The following is a 22,481-nucleotide window of genomic DNA, read 5'->3' on the forward strand; positions in this document are numbered from 1 at the left end:
ACTCGTGGAAGCTAGGCAAGCCGAATATTGCGAATTTATCTCCCATTTTATTTAAACATATTAAACAATATAAAATACCAAGTAGTTAAACAACAGAATAAGATTAAAAAGCGAAAAATGCGGAAGTCGAAATTTAATATTCCAACCGAACGCTGCTACATAATTTGAAGTACAATACTACCCAGAACTGGAGTCACAGCTTCACAAACAGTCTAAGAACACTATAAACAAAGTCTGAATGAAATATATAGGTCTGTCTCTGAATAAGTAAAAACAGAAAGAGGAAAGATAGGAGGTGACTCCAAGGCCCGCAGACGTTTACAAGAGTACCTCGGGTTGCCTATGTACTGAAGACAACACCGTCACTGCGGTCTAATCGCTCCGGTATCAGTATCTACATATAGTGCAGAGTGTAGTATCAGCACAACCGACCTCATGTGCTGGTAAGTGCCTAGCCTAACCTCGGTGAAGTAGTGACGAGGCTAGGACCAGACTACCAAATAAACCTGTGCAGTTAAATCATATACATCGAAAATAGAAGCAGATAATTACAACTAAAATTGGACGGGGGAAACATGCTACGGGGAGTAACAGGTAACAACATAACGATAGTAGAGAACATAAGGAATGCCATAAATCAGTTAGCAGTAAAAATAAGGAAATAGAAGGACATATATACACGTAATACCGTTGCAGGCGTGCAACCCGATCCCATTTCATATGATACCGTTGCAGGCGTGCAACCCGCTCCCATTTCACATATTACCGTTGCAGGCATGCAACCTGCTCCCATTTCTTTTATGAACACCAATCATAAAAGGGTCCCGACAAGGGAACAATAATATCAAAACAAACATCCCGACAAGGAAATAATAATATGACAATAACATCCTGGCAAGGGAACTAATGATAATAACATCCCGGCAAGGGAACAATAATGATAATAACATCCTGGCAAGGGAACAATTATGATAATCCTCATATGAGCGCAATAAACCACAACTGAGTCATAACAATTACAATACAAGACTCACGGGCATGCTTGACACCAATGTATAGATACTCGTCACCATGCCTATACGTCGTACTCCACAATTAATACGTACCAAATAAGACACGACTCCTAATCACTCAAGCTAAGGTTAGACCAAACACTTACCTCGATGCCACAAACACAATTCAAGTCTCAACTATCTCTTTACCCCTTAATTCCACCACCAATTTGCTCGTATCTAGCCATAAGTTACTTAATTACATTAATAAATGCTAAATGAATCGATTCCAATGCATGAAAATAGATTTTCTAAATTTTTTCCCAAAAAGTCAAAAATCGACCCCGGGCCCACATGGTCAAACCTGAGGTTCGAACCAAAACCCAACTACCCATTCTCCCACGAACCCAAATATGTAATTTGTTTTGAAATTGGACCTCAAATCGATGTTCAAATCCCCAATTTTTGAAAAACCTAGGTTCTACCCAAAACACCCAATTTCCCCCATGAAAATCATTGATTTTGAGTTGAAATCATGTGAAAAGATGTTAAAGATTGAAGAAAACCAGTTAGAAACGACTTACAATTGATTTGGAGGAGAAGTTTTCTTTGGAAAATCGCTCAAGAGGTTTATGTTTTGAGAAGATGTGAAAAGTGGTTGAAAATGCATCTAAGTGTAAATTTACAGGTCTCTGGTGTCGCAATTGCGAACCCTTCAGAATTCTGAGACCTTCGCATTTGCGAACAAAATGTCGCATTTGCGACCCATTCTATTTTCCGATCTTCTTCGCATTTACGATAGACCTCTTGCAAATGTGAAGTCGCATTTGCGATACAGTAGTCGCATTTGCAACTAAGGCAGTAACTTGGGGGGGGGGGGCATCGCATTTGCGATGGAAAACTCGCATTTGCGAGGGAAGGCTGGCCTGGGCTAGTTCGCATTTGTGAGCCAGGCTTCACATGCAGGCCTGCAATAGAACAGCTGAAACCTGTAATTTTTCCAAGTCCAATTCTACTCCGTGGCCTATCCAAAATTCCCCCGAGCCCTCAGGGCTCTAAACCAAACATGCACACCAACCTAAAAACATCATACAGACTTGCTCGTGCATTCAAATTACCAAAATAACATCGACAACTATGAATTTAGTATCAAAATCATGAAATTTCCTAAGAACTTCAAACTTTTCAATTTTCTCAAATACGGTCTGATTCACGTCGTTTCAAGTCCGTTTCTTACCAAATTTCACAGACTCATCTTAAATCACATATAAGACCTGTACCGGGCTCCGGAACCAAAATACGGGCCCGATACCAATGGTTTCAAACATAAATTATCTTTTTTACTTCATAATTAATTCAGCAAAATAATTTCTTTCAAAAATTTATTTCTCGGGCTTGGGACCTCGGAATTCGATTCCGGGCATACGCCGAAGTCCCATATTTTCATACGGACCCTCCGGGACCGTCAAATCATGGGTCCGGATCTGTTTACCCAAAATATTGACCGAAGTCAACTTATTCATTCTAAAGTCAAAATTTATTTTTCACAGGTTTTCACATATTGGCTTTCCGGCTACACGTCCAGACTGCGCACGCAAATTGATGTGAGACAGAAAGAGGCTTTTAATGTAAAATTTAATTTTAAAACAAGTGATGACCTTTTGGGTCATCACATCACTCGATATTAGAAAAGGAATCCAAATACTATTGATATCAAAATTCTTTACTTTCTAAATAAAAAATTTCAGTTAGAAAATATTAGTATAATGATTGAACTTTATTTTTAAAATGGGAATTCTTATTTCAATTTAATTTCAATAAATGAAATTCCATATATAGTTCTTAAAAGATATTTCTTTATTTGACAATCTCCCACAAACTCTCTAAGATTGTCAAGTGGCTTTATAGTAGCCTGCCAGTTGGCTTAACCACAATGCAAACTTTCTTGCTTTAATATAGATATAGATTATCTTCTATTTAAATTTTATTTTTTATTTCCTTCAAACAAATTATATTTTTTTTCTTTTTTTCCATATTCATCATATATAATTCACATTCACCACTTATATAATCATTTATTATAAAATTATTTTAAAGGATAAATCAACTAAATGTAAAATCATTAATAAAAGATAATTAAATAAATATTACATCATAGTAAAATTTAATTTAAGTACCACATATATTCAACTTTCGCCTCTATTCTTCCATAAATGCTCGATTAAGTCAACAATTTCAACAACCACAAGCACAACAATCTTCTACTCTGTTCTCTCAGTGTTTTGATAATTTTGGTGCACCTGAAAATGACATAGCGGATTACTAAACTTATGTCTTATGTTTTTTAATGTAATTTCAGTTTTATTGCATCCGTATTTGATGTACTTTTAATTATAATGTATTTTTATTTTATATATTGTTAATTTTCTTTTTTAAATATTAGTTTTCACTTTTCAATTTTAGCAACATTAGATATCTTACATTTGCATTTTTTATTTTTAAATAATGGTTATATTTCTTTTTATACAATTATAACAATAATAAAATTAACTTACAATTTTATATATAAAAATTAATATATCAAAAAAATAGGATATAAAATTAAAATTATAAAGATCTTAATATAAAAATTAATTAAATACACAATATATGATAAATTAAAAGTCCAAAAAAATAAAAAAGATGAGTTAAATAATACTAATAAATCAAATTTGGTGTTGATGAATAGTGCAAGATTTGGTATTCCATTGGAACAAAAAAACACCAACTTTTACACCAAATTTAGATTTGGTACAAAAAATAGTGCTCCCTTAAAGATGCCTTTGGATTTTATCGGAGGGTTTTGGGCATCTTTTTCCCTTTTTATTTTGGAAAACGATATAATTACCTACAAAAATCAAACTACCATTGTCTGCCCCATTACTTTTCTATCCTTCCAACCTATTGTACATTTTGAAGGTAATTGCCTCTTTTTTGTCCTTTTCTTTTTTATTTATAAGCGTCATTTTCTTTTTTTTTCCTTCTTTCTTAATTTCTTTTCTCTTTTTTCTCTTTTTTTTCTTTATTTTTTTTCTTTTTTTTCTCCTTTTCCGTAAGGAATCTTTGTGAATGATTTTTATGTTGTTTACGAATGATTGAAACCCCCTTTATATAGTAGGAGAACCCTAAATAAGATACATTTCTATTTTCAGTAAAGAATCTTATTGGGACAGCTGTCTAACCGCCTAGTACGGATTCGTACTAGGTCGTACAAATAAATTTCGAAATTTACGCCACGATCTTGGGGACATGGCGGGAATCTTGCCCTTCTGTAACAAACTCATAACGGCATCAACTCGGAGTTGGTTGTATTTGGCTCCGATGTTCCTCGAACATTTAGATCTTCGAGCCTCTTATTTTACCTTCGAGCCCGAGCTTGGTCTATTCTGAACTTGTCCTCGATGCAACCCCTCGAGCCCATAAAATCGGAGGCATATAATTTTGACCGTATACATATCCTAATAAAAAAAAATGCTTCTATTTAACACTGATTATAATTACAATATTAATTGTTGGTCTTCCTGATTGTTTTCCCTTACTTTTGCAATAGTGAGTAGAATAGATTAGTTGAATTTGAATATTTTCTTCCAAAATTATGATATAAACGAAACCTTAAGTTTTTTTCCTCGTAAAAGGAGATTGTTTTGATATATCATGTTATAGCTTGCGATAAAACTCATTATGATGTAGAAGTTCAGCTAAGGAAATATTTATTTATGTAAAATTTTAGTTGATTTCAAATTCCTAATTATTAGAAAAATAATAATGTCAAAATTTAGCTAATTTTGAACTCTTAATATTAGGAAAATAATTAAATGATTGTGTTATCCAATGTGAAATTTATTTTTAAAAGATATACAAGGCAAGTAATATTTCGCTAAGGGCCTTCATGATTTTATATTTTTTAAATTAAATTAAGTAATTATAATATCCAATTCAAAGTCTTTATTTAATTCTTTTTTGCTTTTAAATTTATTGAAGGGTATCTATCGATTGAAGTTTAGCTTTGCTTTGGATGAAAAAAAATAGGGATTTTTATCTATCTATACCATATATCAAATCTTATTATCAAAAATGTTCATAATTTGTTATTTACCCGTGTAGTTCACACTTTTACTATAAATTATATATCAATCCAAAAATAGGTAGATTTTGCCATTAAAAAAGCCCTAAAATGAAGGCACCAGATCTGATGTGATTCTGTCAACGATTTTATTCCAATTTTGAAACTGAAGGAAATCTCTCTTCCTGATGAAGGCACCAGATCTGATGAAGGCACCAGTTGCGTAATTCTCTCCTTCCTCAACAGAAAGAGATCTCTCTTCTCTCACGGGACTACAATTCTCAAAAATCGCAAGCTACTGAAGCTCAATACAAATTGTAGAATACAAAATTGCTCTTCGTCGATATCAGTACTCAAATTGTCGAAACTATATCTGTTCTTCGTCTTTTTTCCTATCAACTACACGAAATCATGTCAAAAATCCCAATAATGCTGAAATCGAATGGTAATTGGGATAACTATGGCAGATTTAGAGATTTTGAAGTTGATGCCATTGTGGTAGATGATAATGCAAGCTACGGAATTCTCAGTTCTACAATTGCAGAACAATTATCGATTGATACATCGGATAAAATTATAGAAATCAAATACATTGTGAACGAGAATTGTCCTCCAATGGAGATTAGGAATGATATGGGGGTTCGTGTGTACATGGAAACCAAAAAGGAGAATAAAAACTTAGGTTCGTATCCTTTATGTATAAGTGTAAGAGATTTCAATATGGAATTGGCAATCAACAATGAAAGCACCAGTGCAGGTATGTTTGATTCGACATTGCAGAGAGTTATGGTGTTACTATGTTATCTACAATATTACTACAATTACCTACAATTAAACTACAAAGCTCACATAGTACTGAAAAGGATAAAGCAATGTTGCTTTCAAAATTATCTACATAGAAACTACATTTATGAATTTATTGTTTGCAGGTTCGTCTGGATCCCTAAACTTACTTGAATTTCCATCCTCACCAGCTATAGAGGAATATCAAAGTGAAATAATAACTGAATCTACGCAAACATATATTGAAGAAGGACAAGTTTATCAGGACAAGCAAACAGTAGCTGCTGCAATGAAGAATTATTCAGTGATGCACAAGTTCTAGTTCAGAGTAAAAAGATTTAGTCATAGAAGGTATGTAGTTATTTGTGGATAATATATCAGCAAAATCAGTGTATGATTGAAGATAGGTGGGTTTTATAAATTGTAGATAAATTGTAGTCAGTTTGTAGTTAATTGTAGTTTTTCATAAATTTGTGTAAATATTGTATTTCTTTTTGTAGCTACTGGCTTATATGTGTTGCTGAAAGCTGTAAATGGCATTTCAAGGCAACGTCAATTAATGATTCGACAATGTTCAAGATAAGAAGTTTCAGCCGTCAACACACATGCTGCCTAATGGACGAAACATTCATACAGCGCAAACGTACTGCAGCAGTACTTGGTAGCATGGTCGTTCCAAAGTATTGTGATCCTAAGACTGTTTACACACCAAAGGACATACAAACTGACATGTTATCCGAACATGGACTGAACCTAAGCTACATGCAAGCATGGAGAGCAAAGGAAAAAGCTTTACAGTTTTTGAGAGGGAATCCGTGTGACTCCTACAACAAATTACCCAAATATTTTTATATTCTTGAGAAGAATTATCCTTGTTCTGTTGTTAAATTGAAGAAGGCAGCAGATGATTGCTTCTTATACGCATTTGTTGCTCTTTGTACATCAATAAATGGTTGGCAACATTGTAGGCCGGTAGTAGTGGTTGATGGAACATTCTTAAAGTCAGCCTACAGGGGGATTATGCTGACAGTAAGCACCATGGATGCAGCAGGTAAATAATGGAATAATTTTGTACTTATTTTGTAGACAGTCTTTAAAATGCAGTTAAATTGTAGTTATGTTGTAGTTATATAAAAGAATGTAGTTAACTTGTCTATATTCTCAATATATATTGTAGTTGTTATTTAATCATATTTTATGTCTTAAAAATGTAGGTACTATTTTTCCCTTGGTATATGCTGTGGTTGATTCTGAAAACGACGCGTCTTGGAAGTGATTCTTTGAGCAATTCAAGGAGGCATATGGTGAAAGACCTTTCAGATAGGCATGAGAGTATACTGAAGGCAACATCAGTTGTCTATCCGGGCATGGCACACTACTCTTGCATGTGGCATATATGGACAAATATAAGGTCAAAATTCAAGAAGGGACATCTACAATTACATGAATTGTACTTTGCTACAGCACGGTCATACACTCTGGATGAATTTAATGAAAGGATGTTGAAGATTGAAGAGGTAGACCTGCGTGTAAAGTCTTACCTATATGATATTGGCTATCATAGATGGTCAAGAGTACATGCAACGGTGAATAGAACTTTTACTATGACGTCAAACATTGCCGAGTCGTTGAATGCTGTAACAAAAGATGCAAGAGAGCTGCCAATATTTGATATATTTGAGTATATGAGGACTCTTCTTGAATGTTGGACAAAAGAAAAGTTATCGAAGGCAAATGGTACTTTCACATACCTTGGTCACAAATACAACAAAGAATTGGAAGACAACAGTACATTATCTCAGAAACTAAGGGTAAGATATTTTTTTTGGTGCAGGAGAATCAAAAAAGTACTAGCTGCAGTGTTTCCAGATTGTAGTTAAACTGTAGTCAAATTGTCGGTAATAATAGTTTGTAGATGAGCTGTAATATATTTGTTGCTGATTTGTAGGTAAATTGTTGATAATCCATTTTAATGATTGATGTATTATTATTTCTGTTTGGTCTTCAATTGTAGGTGAGGGCTTCAACAGATCATATACATAATGTGTTAGATGGTGTGAAGCGGTACATTGTGTGTCTAGAAAACAAGAAATGTAGCTGTGGACAATTCCAACTTGATGAACTTCCATGTGCGCATGCTTTGACAGCATTAAGGCATAGGAATGAAACATACAAAAACTATTGCTCTCCATATTACACAAGGAAGAGCCTTCTACTTACCTATGAAATGCCAGTAAATCCTCTTCCTGATGAAGGCAAATGGGACGTGCCACAACATATTTTGGATAAGGTAATAAAGCCACCGGCGGGAGATAAAAGGCAACTAGGGAGACCTCACAAGGAAAGATATAAAACATTTGATGAAATAAAGTCAAAGAAATACAAGGTGTCATGTGGCAATTGTGGAGGTGAAGGGCATAACAAAAGAACTTGCAAGAATGCGCCGAAAAAGAAATGAATATCATGTAGTTAGAATAGTTATTCAAAATAAATGTTAGTGAGCTCAAATTATCGGATTTTCTTGTGTAATTGCTTAAGTTTTTGAAGATGAATAAGAAGTATAAACATCAATTTGTGTATCTGCACTATTTATGTTTTTATGTATTCTGTCAAGCATCTAAAGTTGTCTTTTTTTTTTTATAGAATAGTTAAACTTTAATATTTACTGTATACAAAAAAACTGATATTAATAAAGAATGCATTCAACGTAAATTGTATCCAGATTGTAGTGAATATGTAGTTTAACTGTGTTAGAACTGTGGTCCTGTTATTCATATGTAGAGGAGTTGTAGTTAAAATGTAGTTTAACGTAGTTTAAATGTAGATAAATTGAATTTTTTTGATAAACCTTGTTGATAAAAGATGGCTAAATTATTTATATGATTCCTATATTTATTTTATCTTTATGTTGTGTAACAAATGACAGTTATATACAGATATTACTTGGCACTTGAATGTATTTATAAAAATAACTTGAAGATTAAAGTCAAATTGTAAGACAAAGCTGTTGCTGTAAAAATATAATCAGAGTACTCGAGTATAATGTAATCAACAAAAAGTGTTGTAGAAAACCAAAACGACATATTTCCTACATTGTTTTCCAATTCAACTACCAAATTTCACAGACCAAACTAGGAACACAATAGTTTATTTCTTCTTTCGTTGCACTCTAGTCCTCTTGTTTTTTGCCGGAGCACCCTTCCTCCTTGCTAGCCTGCCAGTAACCTCACTCTCACTGATTGACCCATCTTCTTGTTTCTTTGTTGCATAGTCCCACAGTAGAGCTCCATAGCGTCTACGGTGTTGGTCAATATCAGAAAGATCTTCCTTTGGGATTGCCAAATCTCCAAGGCTAACATACTCCGCAAATACAGCCACAAATACACCACAATCGCTGCATAAGATGAGAATTTTTCATTATATAACAAATGATTAAAATAAAATAATTAAACATATAGAAAGGGAGATTATTTTTTTACACTGAGCCTTCCTTTTGTTGTGGAATCTCAGCAACCATCCATTGTATGTCGAGAGGGTCCGTAACTGGTTTCTCGATGTATGCCTTTGTGGTCTTGAAGTTAATGTCTTTACGTTTACCATAGAAACCAGTGCATGACAAATACAGATGGATAATGATTGAAAACTTGTCAACCAATGTCTCAACTGTTTTATGACGGTTTGCTCTCACCATGGAATCATAAACATAAAGTTGTCTGTCCTTTATGTCAAAAACTAGCAACAACCAATGAGAGTTCTCTACAAGGTTCACAGGTATGAGCACATAGTCAACAAGATCCCAGGCAACATTAGCAAGAATTCTGTACCCAAGAATATATTCTCCAACATCATCCTCGGGTTTAACAACCGAATACATTTGTTCCGGTGGAGAACTTATGAACTTGTCATAGATTCTTTCAATCTTTGTCTTGAACAAGCAATCCGTGGTTGTGAACCTAGTATTATTGTTGGGGCCATATTTACCTCTTTTTCGCAGATAATACATAATAACATCAATTTGCTGCCAAAATAGAATAAACATATACAATAAGGTACGGTGTAACCACACTTGTCTACAAAACAGCTATAGATTAACTACAATTTGAATTTATTAAAAACTCTAACAGATTGCTGCAAATTAGCTACACTATAACTACAGAAATATAACAGTTAGTCCAAGTACCTCACAAAATGTAATTTAATTGTAGTTTGTATGAACCATAATGAACAAGTACTATATGTACAATTGACCCATCAGACTACAAAACAACTACACATTAACTATATTTATGCACTGTCTACATTTATTCACTATACAGAGGAACAAATGAAACATACCACCTAACTTAAGGTCCCAATAATCAGCAAGTTCAACCTACAGTTAATATTAATAGGCACAATCACAAGCTCTACAATACTACTACAAGGTAACTACAGTTGTGGTACACAGAGATTCCAAGTCAGTCAAAAGTACCAAAATTCCAGTTTGTACATATAATCATCATCACATATGATACATAAGGTCCATAAAAAGCAAAATTTCACAGCTGAGACATAAATATAGTAACATATATATGTTGTCTACAATATTACTACAATTACACATCATAGCTGAAAAATAAACTACAATTACACTACACAGCTGAAGACAAAACATATATTGTGAATGATTCTGTTCTTTATACTTACTGTGTTATTGATGACTTGTCTGGGGTGAGCAAGGGCATAAAACCAGTCCTTCTTATCAATCTTTTCACAACCAAAATCCAACCAAGGCTTGATTTGGTTATCCTTCTTGGAAAAGTAATATTTCCTCCTGTAATAACAAAAAAATATCAAATACAAAAATTGACAAAATGAATTACAATTTTAAAGTATAAAAATGGTGAACAGACAGTGTAAAATGAAGCATTCATACCTCCTAGATACTTTATCACTACGAATGTATAACCAGTTGGTGAACCTTTCTGTCAATTCAGGATCTACATTTTCACCTATGACACTTATGAAGGGGTGCTTGAGGTAAAAAAATTTAGGTCCGCCAGATGTGCTGCCTCCAGAACTATACAAAGATGTGAAAGGTGATCGTGCATGTTTTCCCGGTTGCCTGGTTCTACCGGGATGAACAGGGGTTGATTCATCTGGTATGGGCTCGCTATACATGACCAACTGTGATAAGTTTTCTGGCAGCTCAAAGTCATCCAATGTCAAACCTTTGTTTTCAATGCCTTCAGGAACAACTTTTTTATCAATGCCTTCAGGAACAACTTCAGTCACAGTCACACCGTGAATTGGCGACTGTGGAACTTCACCTTCTGTAGATAAGTGTAGATCTATGTAGATATGAACAGTATTATGGAGTTATAGAGAATATAGAGAATATATTACCTGCTTGTTGTGCCTCAGCTACTTCATCAATTACTGGTTCTTCCTCAATATTTCCTTGTAGATGTTCTGCTGAAACTTCAGCTTGAATGAATAATTGGAAATGAGAATTGTAGATATATGTAGGAATATGTAGTTAAGGTGTAAATTATTAAAATTTTGCATAAAAACCTTATTGTAATGAAGGAATGGTTCTGTACCTGCTTTATATGCCTCAGCTACTTCTTGGAAGTCAGGATATAAGTCAACATGTGGTTGAAAATGTTCTGGAGAAATTGTAGCTGCAACACATAGTAAAAAAATGATTAGTATAATTAAATAATGCTGTCTTGAAATTTGTAGATATGTATGTAGGAATTTTGTAGATACCTGTATTGCTTGTGCTTCCATGCAGTTGATCACCAGCATTGAACTGGAATTGCTGGTTGTTCTCTCCTTGATGTTGGTAATTATTTTTTGTTGAACTACCAGCAAACTACAATTTTGGGGAATATTTGAGACTACTTTATTCATATGTCTTAATTAGTCTTAGTACAAAATTATATGTAAATTCTTACCTTTGACTCGTCCAAATCAAACCTCTTGTTTATCACATTCATAACACTCTTCAAAGATTGATCTATGAGCTCTCGAAGGCTTGAGAGTTCTTCAAAAACCGCCTTCCTAAAGGCATCTAACTTTCCATCAAACCTAAAAATTAAATATATAATTAGTTGGTAATCTTATTCTAACTGCTACAGTTACACTACAATTCAACAAACTATAATTGTTATAGATTTATACCACAAATTAACTACAATGTATAACATACTATAATTGTTAATTAATGAAGTCAAAATGTAGCAAATTATGTCAATATATTGTAGTTATTCATAATACCTGCACAATCCCCTTTTCCAACTTCCTGAGCTTGCTACTGACAGATTCAATGTCCTCTTGACAATCTGTATATTTGGGCTCAAATGATGGAGAAGCAGCAGTTGGAACATGTGATGGTTGAGCACCATGTTCATCTTCATATTGAATCTTGTCTGGCAGATTAAGCACTCCAAGCTCTTCTCCAGATTCAATCATGTTTGTGAACTGAATGATGAAAATAACAGTTAATTCAAGTGACAAAAAAATGTAGATTCAATGTAGTTATTATGAATGTAATTGTAGCATCATACAAAAGTGGAAAAAAATACCTTGATCCACTCAGGCTTGATCATCTTCTCTTCAATTGCAGTTAACCAAATCTGCCCCTTTGTAGCTGACCATCTTAAAATGCGAGGTATAGATTCAGAACATCTCGTAGCAAGCTCGGTGCTGACGGACGAGCAACACTCATATAGCCACACTTGCAAGGCTAATGAGCATCCCCGTATCAGATAAGAATGTACATGGGGATTAAGACGATGTCGGACAGATTCAATAACCTGCTTGAAGGATTTGATACCCCATGGGTATGACTCAAAATTACCAGACTCTATTAGAAAGAACATAAACTTGTCTATGAAAGTCACATGGTCTTTATCAGAAGGACAAACAAAAAATTCCAACATATAAAGAATGCACAACTTCACCGCATCCACATCATTTGCCCATGCTTTTTAGTCACTACATTTTTCAAATGCCATTTCTCAACCCTTTCTTTGTTCGAAAAATATGTATTCATTAAAGGGCTAACATAGGTGGAAGTGTAACCATATTCTGAAAACTTATTCACACAATTAAGACCAGTTATCAACCCAAATTCTCTCAAGGAAAAATTCAAATTTTCACCCTTAAATAGTACTGAAAAATATGAGTCAGTAGATTTTGTCAATTCATACTTCATCAGAAGATGAAGTGATTGGTTTTGCATACAGATTGTGGGGAGACCTAATAAGTAACCAAAACAAGTTTTTTTGAAAACCCTTAAAGCATTCGGAGAGAGTAAAACTTGTATCTGGCTAGGTATGCTAGGATCACACAAACTGTGGAATCTAAGCACACCATAATCAACATTTTGTTGTGCAAAGTAAGGTCCATTCTGTAGAAAATATAAAATTAATGAACATTAGTAGTTTGCATAAAAAGGAAGCAGTAATCTACATATAACTACATGACAAATACAAAATATAACTAGAAGAAGAATAGCCTACCCACACCTGTAACTACAAAACAATAACAGAAGAACAATGCACGTGTAAACATTATCTACAGGATGTAACAGTTACTTCAAGTATCTCACATAAATGTAGATTAACTGTAGTTAGAATGAAGTTAAATATATGAGCTATACAGGCTACAATAAAAAATATCATATCTACAATTTAACCATCAGACTACACATCAACTACAAACTAACTACATTTATACACTGTCTAAGAGTCACAGTTCCAATTAAACTACAAATTTGAGACAACGAATCTACAAAACAGTTACTTCAAGTAGCTCACAAAATGTAGAATAATTGTATTTAGAATGAAGTTAAATGTAGCAGCAATACAGGTTGCAATGAAAAATACCATCTCTACAATTTAACGATCAGACTACAAATCAACTACAAACTAACTACAGTTATAGACTGTCTAATAATCACAGTTCCATTAAACCTACAAAATTGCGACAAATAATCTACAAAATTAGGACAATACCACATTTTACCAAAATACACTTGAACAATCAAAGAAGAACAATGCACGTGTAAACATTATCTACAGAATGTAACAGTTACTTCAAGTAACTCACAAAATGTAGATTAATTGTATTTAGAATGAAGTTAAATGTAGCAGCAATACAGGTTGCAATGAAAAATACCATCTCTACAATTTAACGATCAGACTACAAATCAACTACAAACTAACTACAGTTATAGACTGTCTAATAATCACAGTTCCATTAAACCTACAAAATTGCGACAAATAATCTACAAAATTAGGACAATACCACATTTGGCCAAAAAACACTTGAACACTAAATTAACACTTGAACAACAGATTTTTACAACCAAAATCAAACTACAAAACAGTGAGGAAACATAAATAGTGTTTACCTTTATTGAAATTTTTTGGTGAACCAATTTTGGTACTTTTGTTGAGGGTTTCTTCTTTTTTGGTTTTGATGAAGAAGGAGAGACCTTGTGTTTTTTCACAGATGGAACTTTGGGGGAATCATCTACAAAATCGTCATCTACACTCAACTCTTTCCCCTTGCGTTTGAGTTGTTTCTCGACTAGTTTATCAACTCCACCAACATCAACATCGTGCAAATGCTTGCTTCTCATTTCCGCACGAATTTGTCTAGGAGATGAAATACCAGTAGTTTGTTCACTTGCATGCATCGATTGTGGGTTTTTGGGTGGTGATTTTGGTGTTAAAACACCCAAATCAAAGGTTGGAATATCAGCTAATATAACTTTTGATGATTTTTTTTGGGAGTGTTGGTTTTTTTCATGATTTAGGAGTTGAAGACAAAGATGGAAGTGAATTCAAATCGTGGGGGATACAACTGAAGGTAATTAAGTGAAGAAGAAAGTGATGGTAATTGTGGGTGAGAAGAGATTGTACGAGAATGGGGGAAAAACTGAAGGTAAATCGTGGGGGTGGGGGGAATTAACTGAAGGTAAATCGTAGGGGGTGTGGGGGGGTGGGAGGAGAGAGAGGCGGGTAAACGAAATAACGTGAAAATACGGTCCTACAATCACGCCTACAATAAATGAAGGAATAATTATACCCTTAATTTGAATTATGGTATATAAATGGTAATTTGGTATGCTTAAATATAATTAACACAATCCTTAAACAATGAAGGTAATAAGGTTTGATATATGGTATAAATAGGTAAAAATCTCTTTTTAATTTGTATATATATTTTTAAAATAGTGCACATGCATTTACAAACATGCACAAGTATTTCAATAATTTTTTTTATAATTTTAGAGGCTTTAAATCAATTTATTTTTGCATCTTTATTATAAAAATATCCAATAATTATCCCTCATAATTTTATGATGATTTAATCATCTAAATTCATCAGTTATGCCCAAATAGTGCTTAAATATTTTAATTGTATTTTTTATAATTACATTTGCATTTTTCAAGCTAGAATTGCACATCTTTGCAATAATAGCCCATATGTGCATAATTACTTTATTTCTACAAGAAAATAATCTTTTATATTTTTATAATATTAAGTAATTATTTTGAATCATTTTTATGTATAAATATCATTTTTATCATTTATTAGCTATTTTCATAAATTATTTTATTAAATTAATTGGATATTCAACAAATAGCCTCTTTTAATTTGATTTCTTTTCGGACCTGGCCTAAATTACTACCCCAGCCCAATTAAATCATAACCCATAAGCTAATTTCCAATAACCCGCCCTAACCCAGATGAAATCCTGGCCGTTGATCTCAGAAGATCAACGGTCCAGGATCCATTTCCCTTTTTAATTAATCCCTAACCCCCTAAACCTAATCACTTCCCAAATCCCGCCACCCCTGAATCCCTTCCTCCTCTCTTCTCTCTCAACCTTCCCCTAACCCTAGCCTGTCGTCACCTGAACCCCTTCAATCCATAGGGTTTCTCTTCGATCTTGGGCCCTATCCGGCCTCCTATCTCTACTGTTTGTTTGATTTCCATGTTATTTGACGGAGTCTCAAAGAGATTTGAATAGACTTGGTTCAAATCCCTTAGTTTCTTGATGAATCCATCTGTATTCACCCATTGTTTGTGAGTATTATCATTTTCGTGTTTTCATGGCTTCAAATCTCCGGTCTAAGAATTGATTTTTCTACCTCTGTTTATTTTCGCACAAACCTAACCATTTCTGGCCAAATAGGCTGAGATCTCTTTGGATTTGAAGTATTTGGAGTTTGTTTAATATTTTCCTTTAAGATTACTCTGTTTTTACCACTATTATCTACCGATTTCACTTTTTCCCTAAAAAACTAGGGTTTCATCTTTTTTAAGTTTCTGTAAATGTTTTAAAATGCCTAAAAGCTCAACTCCGGCCTTTCTTCTTTACTGTTCGACTAATTTCTTTGTTTGATGTTTCATCTCTGCGTTTCGATATGTTTAAAGTTTTCCGTTATTCGACCATTTATCTCACTATTCTTGCCCGCTCACTTCGGTTCTATCAAATGAACTGATTAATTGATTTATTTGCCTAATCAGGTTTTGAAATTATATTTTCTTTTAATATTGGTATCTCTATGAGATTTTTATTTATTATTTCCTTATAGGTGACTCGTAATTGGTATTGTCTTCCTTAATTATGCTACTATCCTAATTTTTGGATATTGATTGTTTTGACCGACCTATAAAGGGTCTTTAGACTTATTGCTTACCTTATTTAACTTCAATCATGTTTGCTGACCGATTTCGTGTTGATTCTCCCTAATTTAAATGATATTCCTGGATTCTATCTTATTTATTGATTGGGTCTAACCCTAATTGATTGATTAATTGATGTTGCATGCCTTATTGTGAACTCTTGATTTTCCTGCCTTATTTGTTTATGCTGCAGAATGCTATATAATCCTGCACCATTCTGATTTCAAAAACAGAAAAACATCTACACACACACATATGCTTATAAGCACACACTGATACACACGAACTCTCACTTACACACTTACACAATTTAAGTTCTTTGATTTGCTGCACTGTCTAGCCAGCTGAAATCCAAGGCTAGACTCTTGGATTCCACTTGCCTTCACCTTCTTGTTTGCTGTCTCCTTAACTGTTATGCCTCAATTTCTGTTATCATGTTCTATTCTATATGCTATGTAGTCAGTTTGCTATAGACATCAACATGCTTCTATTTTGATATCTGTTTCCTGACCATTTCTTTTTCAACTACTATGATGTAGTTCTTATTCCATGTTACTTATATGATTAGCTTATTTTGAACCTCGAGATGTTCTGTTTACTATATGTTTCCAGTTTACTTTCCACTAGTATGCTTTAGTCCTTGTTATCTCACTGTTATATGTCTGTGTGGTTAGTGTTTCAAATTCCAATATGCTTCTGCTGGACATATAGTTCATGTTCTGTTCTTGTTATCTTGCTCTATTTGTGGTAATTTTAGCATATTTCTCTACTTAATACATGTCTATACGTATACGGTAAAATAGAAGGGTCCAATTTTCCATCGTTATGACGCCTCGAAGGCTTGAAATCACGATCAAGTTTCATCCCTCGAGGGTCATCGACGCTCGACCTTGGGACAGTATGAGACCGATGGTTATAGGAAGAAAATGGGGAGTTCCCAAGGCGTGAAGCTAGAACCGACAAAATCTGTCATGCTAGTCTGAGCCCGTATCATGGCATTAACTAGGTGTCACATCTCCATATCTTTGTAATAAATGCACTTGTACTATGTTGGGATTCTCCCTCTTATATAAAGGGGACCCTTGTCATCTTGTAAACATTTGTTGCTCCATACAAAATATACTAGAACATTCTCTCTGCTCTCTAACACATTCTCTTCGTTCCGTTATCTTATTTATTGCTCATATTTATAGTGTTCTATTTATTGTTCATCATTTATTGCTTATTATTGGCCATAAAGAGCCGCCTTTGATTTATTTATAACTTTTAGTAACCATCGACCGCCTTCGATAGCTCCTAGCCGAGCTTTAGACTCGACCCCGAGGCCCTCGAATATGCAAGCTCGAGGCCCCAATTGATAGCGATTCGGTTTGATTAACATCCCGTTTCTAAGCTCTTATCTCATTTTCTAAGTCTTTCACATAGCATCAACTGTCTAACAACTAACATAAAAATAGATCGCATATTTTTAGAACCACTAAATCAAATTTAATTGTTATTACCATTTTCACGGTAAACAGGTTGGCGCCCAACGCGAGGCTAAAAATAATAGTGATTATTTTCTTGCTGGTTTTACTACACAACGCAAGTTATCTTTCACACTTTTTCTTGTCCAAAATCTTTGGTTTCAGGTCAAAATGTCTGACTCAGTAAACAACAATCTTGAGAACCACGGAGAAAATGGTGTAGATGTTCCAGGTGCTGGTGTACCGCTGCGAAACCCTGAGAACGCACTAGAACTGATTCCCGTGGATGCGGTCTCACGCGATGCTCAACACATCAATGTAAGCTCCCACACTAACAGGAGCATACACCAAGGAGACCAACAAGAAGCCTAGGAAACCCCGACTAGGGAAGAACGGGAGGTTAGCGTTCACGTTATTTTTGAAATTTTGCAGGCACAATAGCTAACGATTACTCAATTGCTAAGTCATCAGAAAACTCCAAGCACGGTAGTGCCGGGAACGGCTCCCCGGGCCGAGCAGGTACCAGAGAGGTCAAGCAACAACGAGTTGGTAGCCGATCTCGCCATCGTAAAGATGCTCGAAGACCTCACAAAGAGGAACGAATCGGGCGAGAAGAAGATAGAAGCCAATAGAAAAAGGTCGAGACCTACAACTCCAATGTCGACCAAATTTCGGGTTCACCCCTGATCATGAAAAGTGTGGATTCGATGAAGTTCATACAAAGTCCGTTCCCAGAGGAAGCGGCTCCAAAACCCATTCCAAAGAAGTTAAGAATGCTAGACCTTCCAAAATACAACGGGACCTCAGACCCCAAAGAGAACGTTACTGCTTACACTTGCGCAGTGAAGGGCAACAACATAAAGGACGACGAGATCGAGTCTGTCTTACTAAAGAAGTTCAGGGAAACACTCTCGAAGGGGGCCACGATGTGGTATCACAACCTAGTTCCTAACTCCATAGACTCATTTGCCATGCTGGCAGATTCCTTTATAAGGGCACATGCTGGTGCCATCAAAGTAGCAACAAGGAAGTCTGACGTCTTCAAAATCAAGCAGAGGGAGAACGAGATACTGCGAGAGTTCGTATCTCGCTTTCAAATGGAATGGATGGAACTACCACCAGTCTCCGACGACTCGGCAACACATGGCTTCACTTAAGGTCTGAATGAGCGAAGCTCGGTGGCTTCAAAGCAACTGAAACAGAACCTGATCAAATATCCCGCCGTGACCTGGTCGGATGTTCGCAACCGATATCAATCAAAAATCAGGGCCGAGGATGACCAACTAGGAGCCCCCTCGGGCTCGGTATACCCAAGCAGGCTTTTGGCGAAGGAGCCAAAGCCAAACAAGGAAAGGTACCAGCCATACACCGATGACAGGAGAAACACCCCGAGGTGTAACATACCTTGCAATGATCGAAGGATGGACCGAGGCCAAAACCCTAGGGGACTCATCAATAGAGCCGGATTCGACAAGAACACGTGGCCAATGGAGGCACCTCGCTTGTCGGAGTACAACTTCAACGTAAATATATCAGACATCGTGTTCGCCAGGCCATCAGTAAAATCAGAGATGCCAGGGGCCAACGGAGGCACCTCGCTTGTCGGAGTACAACTTTAATTTAGAGAAATTCTCACACCCCGGGTATAACTCTTCCTTCCCTTCCTCCAGTAATTTAAAAAATTTCTTTGCATCTTCAGATGGTCCCTCTCTCGCTTCTTCTTCACATCTCAAGTCACGCTCTATATTTCGAAAAGTATCATGAAGTAGTCCATCAATATCGTCATGCATGTTAGAATCATCCTCATCGTTGCTTGACCGTAGAGTATTTCTTGAGGAAAAGCTTTCCCGTGAAAACCCCATTTGGTGTATCCAGTAACAAACCCATAAGCAACCAAGTGATCCTCCACTACATTTCTATAATGCCAATAATAGTTAACGCATTTTTGAAAGGGCATAATATTTTATTTCCTTGGGCAGCTCGTTCAAATGCCTTGTCAAGAAAATAGTTCACTCCACGGATGTACTCCTCCGTTGATCTTCGGAGACCCATCCAACTTTTATCTCCATTATCCATTAACTATTGAATATCCTATATAACACCAAAAGCAAATCATGAAGCTAAGAAGCAGAAGAAAAGAAACAATGTCTTGCATTGGATACTCATTTTCTATACTTAGAATTTAGGCAGATTTATTTTACTTATTAAGATGAATGGTAGATATAACATATTTTGAGCCATACTAGAAAGTATGATCTTGCAAAGCATTGAAAAACCATAACACAACCATATAACACTATAGCACCACAAAATTTAACAAAGAAGAATCTTCACTCTGACTTGACTGAATGAACCGTAGAATGAAGACAAATTAGTCTATTACCTATTTTATTTGGTATACACAACACAAAAGAGCACCAATGACTTAAGTCATCTCATTATACCTAGCTATTCAGAACACAAGGGTTTTGAATCACACAATAAATTCATTCTCTTCTCAAAGCATAGTTTGTACACACAACAGATTAACTAAACTTAACAACTTTAATTATCACATTATAAAATTAGGTCAACTGAGCATCAAAGAAAGAAGATTTTAATTTAACATGTAATCCAATAACAGAAACTTCGAAAGCTCCCCTAGACGAATTATCAACTTGAGGATTCCGTAACCAATTATCAAAAAAAAAAGATTAACAGCCAGATCAAGTTAAACTTATAAACTGATACTTATTCATAGCACCATTTTGCTCAACTTATGAGAAAATTAATCAAAAAACCCAAGAATTTTGCAAAAATTATAAGTAGCAGAAAATGGAAGCAAAATTTCAGAAAGATACCTAGAAAGTTAAAGAATTGAATTTTTGACAGTGCACAAACACAATTCAATATAACTTATAATTACTTCTCGATTCTCATTATTCAGCCATAAAGGTTCAAGAGACTATTCAAAGAGGCCACTTAAGATTATAATTAAATTAAAAAATTACAAATTGAAAAACTAGTGATGGATCAAAGCTTCTGGAATAAATAAAATAATTAATCAAATTGTAATTTTTTACCCAAATAACGAGATTAAATGAAACCTAACTGTTCAAGAGATGTAATAGCAAATAAATAAGAATATATCTCCAATGTTCTATGAAATAATTGTCTTATAACAAAAAGGCCACAATTAAATATAGAAAATGTAGAAACACACCTCACACCTACAGGTCTGAGCAAATTAATTAAGAATCCAAACCATACTCTCCAACCCACCAAAAATTAAAAATACAAGATAAATATCGGAGTAGTCTTCCATAACTTAAAGCTTAAAACTTTCAAAAGAAATATACTAGCAACAAGATTCAAGAAAAATTATCACAGCCATGAGAAATGTTTACCCATATTGAATAGCAGCCCAAAATTAAAAATAAAGAAATAGACCCATATTTCTACTTATTTTGATTTCAAATATTCAACAAGATTATCCATAAAATTAAAGCAAAATGCAAGAAATCAGTAACCAAGATTGAATTTTTAGATAATTGTTTAGGGATTAAAGAATGAAATTCCTACTACAATCACAATTGAAGGCGGGGAGAAAGAAGTAAAAAGAGAAAAAAATTAAAAAAAATTGTGACCTACCAGAAGGGGAAACCTGCAAAATAAACCATCACGCTGGCCAGAGTTATGTGGGATTTCTCAGTGGGTTCTCTAGTTAGAGCTAGCTATGTGAAAGAAGGAGATGAGAGAAATAGGGGTTAGGGGTTTTAGTCGATGTAGTGGCCTCACATATTATTTTAGGGTTTTAAAAAATAATAAAAATAAGAGATGTGGCAGATTCATTAAATTGGAAGAGGGAAAAAGATGTGGCAGGTTCATTAAATTGGAGGAGGGAAAATAAGAAGCGTCCAAATAACTTATTTTTTCAGATAACCGTCACCATAGAGGAACCTACTGTGGCGAATACGACAAGCGTTACAATAGAGAATACTATTGCGACGATTATATCTCTATTATGACGATTCATTTTTGTATTTGTTCCAACAACACTAGGATAATTATGGAACGGTTTTAGTTGTCACCATAGATATCTAATGTAACTGTTTTATAACCGTCGCCAATGAACTGTCCCAACAGGACAAATTTCTAGTAGTGCCATCAGTAAAATCAGAAACGCCAGGTGGCCAAGCCTATGCAATCAAATCCTTCGCAAAGAAATCATAACTTAGTTTGTGAGTTTCACAACACACACGGCCATAGGATCGAGGATTGCCACCAGCTCCGAGAGGAAGTGGCCAGACTACTCAGTAAAGGTCACCTCCGATAATTCCTCAATGATCTGGCTAAAAACCAGTTCCGGGAAAGAGAGGCGGCCAAGAAAAACGAAACGAATGAGCCACAATATGTCATCTACATGATCTTGGGAGGTATCAATGCCCCACAAGATCCCATGATGAGAAG

General features: G+C 34.9%; 2 protein-coding genes across 3 annotated transcripts; one reads left to right on the top strand and one right to left on the bottom strand.

Annotated features, from left to right (window-relative positions):
* Positions 1-5,505: 5,505 nt before the first annotated feature.
* LOC142170402 (uncharacterized) lies at positions 5,506-8,335 on the top strand. The gene is made up of 5 exons (XM_075232302.1): positions 5,506-5,851; positions 6,024-6,192; positions 6,378-6,906; positions 7,092-7,688; positions 7,892-8,335. Exons 1-5 carry the CDS (start codon positions 5,506-5,508, stop codon positions 8,333-8,335), a joined length of 2,085 nt encoding a protein of 694 aa, XP_075088403.1.
* Positions 8,336-8,852: 517 nt separating this feature from the next.
* LOC107824188 (uncharacterized) lies at positions 8,853-21,805 on the bottom strand. 2 transcript variants are annotated; one of them, XM_075233338.1, is made up of 11 exons: positions 21,663-21,805; positions 12,447-13,273; positions 12,139-12,342; positions 11,817-11,949; positions 11,629-11,734; positions 11,460-11,540; positions 11,263-11,343; positions 10,793-11,189; positions 10,564-10,690; positions 9,357-9,895; positions 8,853-9,271 (listed from the first exon to the last, which is right to left on the bottom strand). In XM_075233338.1, the coding sequence occupies exons 3-11, from the start codon at positions 12,276-12,278 to the stop codon at positions 9,025-9,027; spliced, it is 1,851 nt and encodes a 616-aa protein (XP_075089439.1). In that variant the 5' UTR covers positions 12,279-12,342; positions 12,447-13,273; positions 21,663-21,805; the 3' UTR covers positions 8,853-9,024. The 2 variants fall into 2 exon arrangements, with proteins under 2 accessions (XP_075089439.1, XP_075089440.1); XM_075233339.1 differs by having other exon boundaries at positions 11,263-11,328; positions 21,663-21,768.
* Between the last annotated feature and the right edge of the window lie 676 nt (positions 21,806-22,481).

The sequence above is a fragment of the Nicotiana tabacum genome, chromosome 16, assembly GCF_000715075.1.
Source record: "Nicotiana tabacum cultivar K326 chromosome 16, ASM71507v2, whole genome shotgun sequence".
Lineage (NCBI taxonomy): Eukaryota > Viridiplantae > Streptophyta > Magnoliopsida > Solanales > Solanaceae > Nicotiana > Nicotiana tabacum.